At 40.1% G+C, this 11,944-nt stretch overlaps 1 protein-coding gene across 1 annotated transcript in view; it reads left to right on the top strand.

Moving 5' to 3' along the window:
• Positions 1-3,323: 3,323 nt before the first annotated feature.
• The window catches only part of ITGB6 (integrin subunit beta 6), a gene marked incomplete at both ends in the record, with an annotated part of 39,007 nt that continues 30,386 nt past the window's right edge, over positions 3,324-11,944 (top strand). The window contains 7 exons of the mRNA XM_082484452.1: positions 3,324-3,384; positions 4,098-4,177; positions 6,961-7,165; positions 8,081-8,327; positions 9,197-9,362; positions 9,971-10,132; positions 10,895-10,990. Coding sequence (XP_082340578.1) covers positions 3,324-3,384; positions 4,098-4,177; positions 6,961-7,165; positions 8,081-8,327; positions 9,197-9,362; positions 9,971-10,132; positions 10,895-10,990 — 1,017 coding nt within the window. The remainder of the gene's footprint in view (positions 3,385-4,097; positions 4,178-6,960; positions 7,166-8,080; positions 8,328-9,196; positions 9,363-9,970; positions 10,133-10,894; positions 10,991-11,944) is intronic.

Genomic DNA, 11,944 nt, shown 5'->3' with positions numbered 1-11,944 from the left:
GGACTTGCATTGTTCAGCATTGCCCGTACTGAAAGATAAACAGCTGTTTTCTGTTCTGATGTCTCATTATAAAACTGTAACACTGATTTAATCGGGACCAGAATTTGCTCCAAAATGAATACGTAGTGGCTGATGAAAACAATAATAATTGCATTCTGTCCGTACTATAAACTACGTTTTTGTTATACTTCATTGAACTGATGTCTCTAATTTGGGTGAACGAAACAAGACTCTGTCTTACAGACCTTGTAAAGAAGGGGAAGCATGCTGTCAAACCAAGCAATGCCAGGACCCCCAAGGCTTGTACACATCCTCCCCACATCAGCGTGGCTACTCCGGGTTGCAATTCTGCTCTTCGAGCACACGTGATAGTTAAAGCCAATAAAGCATTAAATTAGTAGAGGAATTTCCTAGTCAACTTACCTTTAGATATCACACAAGATATGTTGGTGACATTTCAAAACATCTGTCAGCTTCCTGCCTAGGTTTTCTTGCCTTGCCCGAGATCTGCTCTTGGTACGTGCCGTCTGCCTTCCTGGACCTCTCTTAACCTCCTGTGCCCTTATCACTGAGCTTTTATTCCCACTCTGTCCAGTCTTGTGATCTTCTCATTGTGCGAGTTTTCAAAAATCAAAACTGACCTTGATTTTTTTTCTCTTTTTTTTCCCTGTATGTTTTTGTTGTTGTTTGTTCTGCTACTTTCTTTTCCTTCTCCCTTTCCTCTGGGGAGGTCTGTTCTTCATAATTTGCAGAAGCTTAGTTATTTTATTGAGGCAAGGCTTATTCAGGTAGTCTTTGGCAGCCATCCCACTCAGAGGCAGGCACTTAGCCTCCAGTCACGCTGCCCTTGCCAAGACCTATATAAAATATTACCACACAAGCAAACGGGGAACTGATAATATCAAACAGAAAGGGTAAGTTTGATGTAGGCTGTATTATTCATTCTCTCTACACTAAGAAGTTTGGTATCTTGAATCTAAGAATAAGCGTTTGCTAATTGCCAGCTGTTCAGGTGGCTGGTCCTTAATCTGGGACACTGCTGGTGTCTGATACCTTTTGGTGGCTGAAGGACTGCCACCAAGTTCTCTGAGCACATTGTTTGAAGTGTTGTTACATTATCATGGGCTAGTAAGAGCTACAAAGTGACCTTCTGCATTGAAAGGAAATGTACTGGGTTGGGGAGCTCTGCAAGGCTGTAGACGCAGCAACAATATTAAAGGACACGTACACAAATGTAAATTAAAACCAGGGAAATAAGATGTGTTGGATGGCACTCTCAGGAAGATTTTTTTCTTAGTATGAGCAAACATTTTCAGTTGCCTCCATTTCTGTTTGAGCTTGTGTAGTTGCAGCCAGTGTCCTCACAGAGTTGTGTCTTCACCAGCTGAGGGAACGTAATCCAACGGATGCTTTTTTCATGCCACAGGAAATTGCTGTAGCTGAACAAGGGCCTTACAAAGGACTCTCCAAGGTATAGAAAGCAGTTGAAGGAGACAGGAATGTTGCTGTAAACAGAAATGTTAAGATATGGTTCCACAACAGCCTAAGATGGGCTAAATCCAGTCTAACGTATTCCCACCCTTCCCGCTAACTCTGCCTGTCTTTCCTGCTTCCTCCCTTGACCTGGCGCTCTCTTGGGACTGGGAAGCCACATGATTCAAGGGACCCACCCAGGTGAAAAGTAGCCCCCCACCTTCCCCACGGAAGGTGATTGGCTTATAATTGGAACAGTTGGAATCAGCTCACTGTTTGTTTGGACATGAGTACTGGTGGGAGCACGAGGGCAGGGCAAAGGTTGGCTTGACGTAATCCATCTTGAGCTGCTATGAAACTACCCGTAGACTGTGCAAGTACTAGTACAATCGGATGTGCCTGGGAATATTTCCAGGCGCTAGAATGAGATTGTCTGTGCTATTAAACTGTTAAAATGCTCCCTGGAATGAATTTGACCTCTTCCAATTAACACACTCTGCAAACAATTTCTGGGCACGATTTGGTTGCTAGAGTGGCCCCAATGGGCAATTTGCAAGCATAAACTCAGGTCTTTCCGTGCCAGTTGGCCCCGATGCCCAGGAATGTTTCCAGGCATGTTGAGTTTAACTAGTATAGACCCATCCCCACCATCACATCCTGCCCCGAGATTACAGCTACCACCAGTTTGAAAAGGGAGGTCGGATCCTGCCAGTTCTCTTGGTGAGAGCAACCTAGTCCTTATGAGCTTTGGTAGGATTTCTGACTGAAGAAAAAAAGGATATATGTTTTCAGGCCAGCAACATGACTGATGAAATTATAATTTTATGCTGCACTGCGTAGAGTCGGTTGCAAACCCTTATGATAAGAGAGGGCTTGCCCTGAACAAAGGATTTTCAAAACAGACAATAGCAGAGCATAAAAGATGGGAAGAGATGAAATCTACAAATAAGAAATTTTATTTCCTTTAATAAGGTTGTAAGAAATGCATATTTTGCCTTCATTCCAGGTGAGGGGGGGGGGAGGAAGAGATAGCAATAACTTGTTATATTGTTGTATCTGTGCTGTGGAATATTTGGCCACTTATTACACAGAGTTAAAGCTGACACGATATTTTTTTCCAAGTCAGTTGCAGAAATGAGAATGCAATTATTCCTCCTTCTACATATTAAAAAATCCACAACTGCAGCACTTCTTTTTCAGTTTGCAATGTTAATAAAATAAACGTACTCTGTATCTTGAATTACTGAAGCCAGATCCTCAGTTCTCATAAGTGATTGCTTTTTGTGGTTTGTTGTTTGTTTGTTTGTTTGTTTTTCACAGTTCCCTTTACAAGTTTCCCTCCACATCAGGAAATCTGAAAAAATGGGATTTTTACGTCTCTCCAGGTATAATCACTTGGCAATCCTATGACCTGTCTGCCTACCACACTCCCTCAGGGAACCATTAAAGGTGTAATTTTAGAGGAACCTTTAAAAAGTTGCTGTACGCACAAAAACCCGCTCCCTTGGCTGGGTTGCTTTAGGACCCAGAGCGACTGGGATTGACAGAAATCTTCACCTGAATGAATTTTCCCCTTCTACCTTATAAGGAGTCCAGGAAAACAAGGAAGTGATAACCATGTTCACGTTACTTTATGCACAGCTTGTCCTCTTTACCTGCCCAGGTAGCCCTTGTTTTCACTTTTATTCATGGTCTGTCCCGGTAGGGTTGAAGTTTCCTCGCAATCCGCTGTAGGTGACATCTGAAAACATACCCTCTGGGAATATATGATTTTTACGACGTTCTACCTTTACGCGGACGATAATTAACACGCTAATATTTTTTTGTCACGCAGCCAGCACTGAAAACGAATGGGGATTGAATTGCTTTGCCTCTGTTTCCTATTTCTGCAAAGAAATAACCGCGCACAAGGTAAGGCTCAGGGGTAGGGAGATCCCTTTCATCGCATTGTTTCTTGCTTGAAGTTGATACAAAATAGCTTTCTGTCTTCAGTATTTAACCATTCCTTTCTGTTTAATGACTTTTTTTTTTTTTGACAGACTGCTGTAGGGCTACCCTGCAAATTCATCTAAGGTTTATGTGGTCGTTACATAGCACGACATGTATGAAAGAGACGGGCGTTTGAGCAATTTTGGTTATACTAATCACTCTTTGATCCTCTGGGAAACTTTAATACTACACATGTGACTGAGTGTTTCACTGGCACTTGCACGATAAATTAAAATCGTATCTACAGATCTGAGTGAAGCAGTTTAAGCGTATAGAGTTTTTTAATATCCCTGGTAATGTGGGCAATGTCTTACCTGCACCATACCAGAAACACGTGTAACACTTTATCAGGTGCACTGGAGAAAACAAGTGACATGTTCTCAGCGAATGCCATCCATAAAGCATGAGAAAGCATGTATGTTAATTGCCAGCAATTGCGGGGGTTTAATTTTTATTAGAAAGTTAATCTTCTACCAATAGAAATACCGTTAAGAAAGAATTTTAGCAGTAATCCTAAATATGGCTAAATGTGTGCATTTTTCACCTCCCACATTCTCTAAATGACAAGATTCTTCATATACTGAATGATTAAACACATTATTAACAGTCTTTTATCTTCTTGGATTAAAATTTAGGGACCTGTACTCAGGAGAGCGCAGTGACTTGTGAAGATTGTTTGCTTTCCGGACCACACTGCGCTTGGTGTTTTCAAGAGGTAGAGTAAATGATACAAAGAAAATTTTCAAAGTAAGACTTGAAGTGTTTGTAGTAGCTCTGAGTGATGAAGTATTGACTTAATTGGGTCAGCCCGTGGTTTTGTAATGCGTGCAGCGATTAGTGAAGCCTTCCTGGGGATCAAAAGTGGAATTCAATCTAGACTTTATGGTCTATTATTCATTGTTGGTTTGGGGTTTTTCTTTTGGATTTTGTTTTTTTTTTGTTTTTTTTTTTTTTTTTCTTTTTGAAAACAACCTTCCTCATCTAAGGCAGAAATAAAAGTGCTGTTAGAGGGGCTCAGGTCATCAGCCTCAGGGCTGACTCACCCACAGCGCTGATGTTGAAGCACCAGACATCAAGTCAGAGACCAGACTGCGTCTTACATATTACATGCCAAGCCAGACAGTGTAAACAGAAGGTCCTCCAGTCAGTTTGCATACGCAAATGATTAATCTGTGGTTGATTTTAAGTATGATGATAGTGTCAGTTTTATAATTAGTATGACATAGGTGTAAGCGTTATCGCTGATACATTGGGCTTAAAAAGAAAAATCTGGATTTGTTCCCAAAATTCTGCTGCAGACTTTCTGTGTAACCCCAGGCAAGTCACTTAACATCTTTGCTTTTAAAACTTTCACCCGTAAATGATGCTAAATAATTTCTCCCTATTTCACGGTAAATATTCTAGGTCTTAGTTCATTAATATTAGCAAGATAGTCAGCTATCACAATTAAAAACTTGCCAGAAGTAATAGAGAAATAAAATAATTCTTTTTCGTGATAGTTTCTGATTTACACCTTTGCTGTTAGAAGTATTTCTTGCCTTTTTGAATAGCAAAATGATACCTAGGATGGAACTAATATATTGCTTTATGAAGTAGCTGACAAAGACTAAACAGCACTTCTTTTAAAAATAAGTTTGCTCAAAATAATAAAGCAGTTTGCACAAATTATTACCATGGGAAAAAAAGTCACCCATGTTAGTGTGTTTGCAGTAGTTTTTATGTTTGTACTCAACAATCAAAATCTTTAAATGAAATTTGATCACATAATTTTGACTACTGCCACATATTTTCAGAAAACAAAAATGAAACACAATTTATTGATTAAAAAAAACCAAACCCTGTGGAACTATTGAAAACTTCAGAGCGGTAAACATGTTTTTTTTTCTTTGTTCATAAGCTCATTGACTTGTTTGCAAGAGAACAACACATCAGGAGTGCAAAAGATGTAAGAGCTTTAGTGTCAGAGTAAACACAAGTGTCTCCAAAGAAACCACTGTTTTCTGTAGGATAAAAACACACCTTGTAATTGTATCTTAAATATGAGTTTGCCGTTTCACACATGTTTTGAAAAGCCGGCAACTCAAAGTGTGTAACTAAAGGAGATGATATGGATCTCCCTGTGAAAGTTTTATAATGATACGTGACTTTTATGCGCATCGTGTTCAAAAAGCAGTTGGTGAGAGTTTTGCCTGAGCAGAGACATCAGATTCAGTCTGAAAATTAATAAACCACTGTTCCCATCAGGTGTCTCAACATTGCTTCCACCCAACAGATATAAGATCCCTGATAATTTTCAGGCATGAAGGCTGACATTTTGGTGGGAAGAAGGGTCCCAGTTCTGGTTTAATAGGTTTAAAATAAATCTGTTTTGCTTTGGATGGAAACTTTTTCAGTGACTGAATTCGGAGAATGTTCGTGGCTTAATGGCTGAGCCCCAGGTTGCTTACCCAAATCCAGTAGAAAAGAGCGGCCCCATGGTATAGGCCCACGACCGTCAGCCGGGAATTGAATGTTTCGGTGCCGGTTCTGCGGGGCATTACCGAGGTTTTGGTCAAAAGGTCTTACAGGCCAGAGCAGTTTCCAGTTCAGGAAGCAGTTGACTGATTTTGAGGATCTAAACTCTTGACATAGCTTGAGGAAACAGTAATAAGGCACAGAAGCCTCTTTGTAAAACTAACCATTAACTTCGCTACGGGGGGGTAGTACCTACCCTGCAGCAGTGTTGTGGAAAGGAATACATATCAAGCGCTTTGAAATGAGTAACAAAAACAAACTGCAACTGATATTGATAGGCTTGTGATTTTCTCCAGACAGGAGAAGGTCAAGTAGGATGCTGGGCCAAACGTAACCAGACAGACGTGGGCATGCCGGCAGCCCCGCCAGCGCTGGGGAGCGAGGGAGGGAGGCTCTGGTGCTTGTTGGACACCAGGCAGAGTAACGGGGACTCGCTACCTGCTTCAGTGAACATGTTAAACCAGGGTCGAGGAGAAAGAGTGGGTCAGAAAAAAGCAGTGAACACGGGTACCCCACCATCAGTTTGTCAAAAGTTTGTAGGAGTTTATTATCTGCGAGACCTCTTCTGTTATTAAATGCAGTTGTTCCATCAGCAGTTCAAACCTGTTTAGGAAAGACTGATGAATTTGCGGCATAATCCTGTAACAGAAAAACCAGGGGCTCACCAGGGCTTTGTGTGATCATTCCCAGTACTGCGAGAAGCCAAATGCAGTGAGTGGCACAATTCCCGTTCCCCGACAATAGAGCAGTTTCTCCCAGGATACCAAATCGGTGTAAGTTACATTAATTATACACCTGTGTGACATGATCCACGAAGGGCAAATTTAGATTTCTGTGCCACCTAGACCTCTTTCTGCACTAGTTTGCACTAACTTGCACCTTTGTTTCTGTTCCCTGCGTTGGACTGACCTTTCGTCAGGCAGGTGCTGGTGGCTGGTCAGTAAATACACTTAACTCAACCATTCCATCTCCTGTTTGCTTTAGAATTACACGGACTCGGCTGGAATTCATGGGAGGTGTGATACCCCAGAAAACCTGTTGTCAAAAGGATGCCAGTTGAATTTGATTGAATTTCCCATTTCAGAAGTAGAAATTCACAGAAACAGCCCCCTAACTGTAGCGACCCAGAAAAACAATTCTGATATCACACAGATTTCTCCTCAAAAATTAACTCTCAGGCTGCGACCAGGTAAGTTTCAGTCAATGTGATATACCGAAGGCTCTCAGACTGAACGGTCTAAAAAAAAAAATCTTGATAGAAGAAAGATAAAAATCCTGTGTTGAGTCCAAAATTATCTGTTGACTCATCAGATGGAAGCTAGGTTCGGCTGACTTCGAAATACTTTCAGAACTGCTGGGTACATAATAAAAGTGAGGATATATTTTTTTAGTGCTGCTATTCTCTTGCCATTGAGGTGGCAGTGAGAGACTGGACCCCCTCCCCCCCCCCCCCCCCCCATCCCTGCTCCTGTGCCTCTCCCCCGCAGGTCTGGCAAACAGCGTATCTCAGAGGCAGCATAAAATCTTGCTTTGAGGATTTACAAGGTACCAGTGACATTTATGGAAACATTCCAGACCTGCTTTGGGGTCCTTGAGATGTGAATTTTTCCTGGAGAAAATTTGGAATAAAGAAACGTAAGAGACACCCAGTTAGGTCATGTCATAGTGCTGGAACTGAGAATAAACCCTGTGCATACACTCTGTTTTTCTTTAAATTTCTAACGTAGGTGGTATGTCCCACAAGTGCTACCTTTAGTTGTAGTGAGCTTCATATCTAAATTTTCTAAAGCTGCATGATGCCTAAGTGATGTTCTCATGTTTTTAAATTACAGCAATCAGCTGTATATCTATGGTTCCTGCTTTACCGAAGAACAGTTTAGAAAAAACACTAGAACTGCTTTTCGTTTTGCAAACCTCCTGTTTGAGATTTTAGCTGACAGAGAATTTTTGAAGTTGGTGTTGTTTTTTTTTTTTTATTTCTACTGATGACTTGAAATACTACATAATTTTTACCATATATATAAATTTATGAACAACTTGGTGTTGCTCATAACTTCTATTTAGAAGTGCTGATACGTATCCCATTTTCCCATGACCTTCACAGGACATGAAGAAACAATACAGATCAAGGTTCGCCAAACTGAAGATTATCCGATTGATCTCTATTACCTGATGGATCTTTCAGCCTCCATGGATGATGATCTGAATACAATCAAAGAACTGGGTTCAACTCTTTCCAAAGAAATGTCAAAACTGACAAGCAACTTCAGACTGGGGTTTGGTTCTTTTGTTGAAAAACCAGTTTCACCATTTATCAAAACTACAGCTGAAGAAATAAACAACCCTTGCAGGTAGGCAGGGAAAATACCTACCTCTTTTTGCATGCCAACATTAAGTCATAACATTAATCTTTAGGATAAAATTCAATTCATCAGCCTCCCTGGAACCTCTGCCCTCTTCCAGCTGTAACTGAGTCAGTTTGGGAAAGGAGATTTGTTTCTTTAAGTCTCACTCGCTGATCATTATTCTGTTCAGTCTTGATGTTGTTTGGAGAGAGGAATCCGGGAGTGATTCTGCTTTTTAGCTTTTGCTGCTAGTTACGAATGGGCTTAATGGGTTAACAAACAGGTATGCAGAATAATTACGTATCTTTGATTTGCTACAATATATGTATATATATAAGAATTTTATGACATTGCTATACCAAGCAGGTGGAAACTGAAGCCCGACACAAAATAGCAGTTTCATTTATCCATCAATGTTGCTTTCCTGCTTTTTTTTCCGCGTAAGGTCTAGCAGTATCCCCCAAACCCAGGGTGCCCTAGCCCTTTCCTAACTTACGTGGAGGAGAAGCTGTGCTCTGCAGCCTGAAGCGGGACTGCAGCAGCTTGGTGGTGCTCTCTGAATGTCATTAGGGGACTGCAGATCCTAATGTGCTGCTGCGTATGAAAACAAGGCGCAGCAGGGAGCACGGCAAGGACTTCGCGTTGGTAGCTGCCTGAATTACTCTGCTCTAGGAGGCATTTCCCAGGCTCTATGCAGACCTGGTTGCGTTGCCCACCTCACGGGATGCTCTATGGTTCGCTTACGTTTTTCACTAGATCTGTCTCAGACACAGAGCTACATGACCAAGCCCACTGATCCAGACAGGCCTGCCAAGTAGCCGTTGTACTGATTTTTCACTCCGTGTTATCCATAAGATGTCTCACTTATCTTGTAGAAGTGTGCCATACGAGTGCTTACCCACCTTCGGATACAAACACGTTTTGCCACTAACAAACGATGCTGAAAAATTCAATGCAATTGTGAAAGGCCAGCGAATCTCTGCTAATATAGACACTCCAGAGGGAGGATTCGATGCAATTATGCAGGCGGCTGTTTGCAAGGTAATTGAGACTTCTAGGTATGATATTAATTATTAATTATTATATTATTATTATATAACCACTTCTAGTATTATATGGTTATGTTATCTCCTGGTTTGAGGTAAAACACAACCAATTTTCTGTTCAGAAGCAGATCATGATTTTTCAAGATTTTTTAATGCAGTCCGAGAGCCTCATTACATTTGTGTGAAAATATTTTTGGCTGTCTCAAGTTAAACATGCATATTGCAATATTTTTGTGTTTCTTTTTAACTGCCAGGAATAAAAAAAAAAAAAAAAGAAAGAAAGAAAAAAAAAAAGAACTGTACAGTTACTGGGTCTGTTTTCTTGGTTGTTTTTTCTTTAACTATTTTTTATTAATTATGTTTAGGGTAGTAAGCAGATTGATGTGAACATGGCCAGCCCTTGTTATTAAACACAGGAACAGGGAGATAAAAGGTTAGCCAAAGACAATGGAATGAACATCATCTCTTAAAAGAGATGTTCAGACACTCCCTTTAAAATTATTCCCTTAATTTATTTTGAGATGCTGTTCTCCAAATCTTTTGCTGCTTTCCTATATTGTGAGTGCTATACAGCATGCTAAACTATTGTATTTTGAATGACAGGAAAAAATTGGATGGAGGAATGATTCTCTACATTTGCTGGTGTTTGTGAGTGATGCTGATTCCCACTTTGGGATGGACAGTAAACTGGCAGGGATTGTTATTCCTAATGATGGGAAGTGTCATTTGGACCACAATAATGAATATTCCATGTCAACTGTTCTGGTAATTTACTATGAATTTTGTACTCGCATTCTGGAAATTTAAAGACTAATACGAGCAACTTAGAAAATTAATTAAAGTATACTGAAATGTGTAAGAGCTGGGGAATCCAGATATTTACTGTCGTCTATTATATTCATAATTGCACATTTTAGTAAAAAGGGAACAGTGTGTTTGTATGGAATCATGATAGACTATAGCTAGGAAAAAAGAAAGCACAAATCTTATTCCCGTTAACCTGGAAAACACATGGAACAGGACCGACTAGTACTTCCTTCTGCAGGGAAGGCAAAATTTGCATTAATGATGTTCCCTGCAAGGGTGTGAATTCAGGAGGAGTTCAGGAATTTGTAGAACACGATTCATGTAGGAGAACTTACAGCTTAAGGTTCAGTGTTCAAAAATACGGAGTATATACACCGCGGTGTTCAGTGTAGGACAAATACCGACTTGCTCTGGCACAGTGTTATTCTATGGATTTTATATATATATATGTATGTATGTATATATCACAGATGCTATTGAGCCAAGTGTCCCAGTATGGATTTTGGCATTGTACTTTTCTCAGAGGGTTTTCCTTAAAAACAAGGCGAGGAATTATACTGTTTTTTATTTTGTGTACATGTAGTGCCTAATTATAGTTTATACTATACAGACAATACAGTATTAATTATGAACATTTGAATGTGTGTTTCATGGGAGATAATTAGCAACTGGATGCAAATGAAAAATGGATTGATGTGGCTCTCTTCTGTTTGTTTGCAGGAGTATCCCACAATTGGACAATTAATTGACAAACTTGTGCAAAACAATGTTTTATTAATTTTTGCTGTAACGAATGAGCAAGTTCACATATATGAGGTGAGCAAACTAAAATGTTAAGTTCTCCAGTATTTGTTTTAAGGTGGACCCTTTTTCACAGCTGCTACAGTAATTCTAGTATTGAGGACTGAATTCTGTAAGATGTTTGTGTAATAGATAAGAGATTAGAGATTATAGAGAAAGTCTCTTTTACTTAGGAAGTACTTCTTCATGTATTGATTTTGACATTGTTAGGTAACTTTTAAATTGGATTTCAAGTTGAATTACACTAATTTTTTAGGTCAAGGATTGTCAAACTAAGCATTGCTAAACTATTCAGTGTAATCATTATGATTACCATTTTGTATTTTATAAGGCTGGAGAAGATACATTTGTCTTCGTGCTCAATTCTGAGACAATGTGGGTTTTTTCAGCTGACATGAGAATTTATTGTTGTCTTTGTTTCTGTGTCTCTTTCCAACGAGACAAATAGGAAAGTAGTGTGAGATTAAAAATACAAAATATGATGGACAGTCCTCTTCCCACATGTATCATTCCTCATGTCCACCGAGGGAAAACACGTTATTACAGGAGTTTTTGACATTGGGATTTGCAGGATCCTGTTCTATCAAGTGATTTCCTGCTCTATGAAATCATGTCATGGGAAATGGGAGCTGGGAGAGAGGGGAGAGCAGAAGAGCAGTGGTTATGGATACGCAAAATCCATATTTTTAATAAACTGTGTATCATTCATACCTGCAACTCCATCAGTCGTCTGTGCAGGCACCTGTTTTCAGAGTCCACAGATATAAATCCTCCTGAAGCCCTGTGCTGCTTTTGGCCCATTGGTGTTCCAGCTGTGAGCTGAGGCAAAGCCGCCAATGGCTGCCTAACTACTTTTTGCAGTAAGCGTGAGCAAAAGCCCTCCAAGCTAAAATAAGAAGGATATTGGCAATTCTGATTTCCTTTTCTGTCCAGTCCTGCTGCTGGGAAGAAATCTAGAAGAATGCAGTG

Source organism: Vanellus vanellus (genome assembly GCF_965231255.1).
Source record: "Vanellus vanellus genome assembly, chromosome: 5".
NCBI lineage: Eukaryota > Metazoa > Chordata > Aves > Charadriiformes > Charadriidae > Vanellus > Vanellus vanellus.
This window is presented reverse-complemented; position numbering and strand designations above follow the sequence as displayed.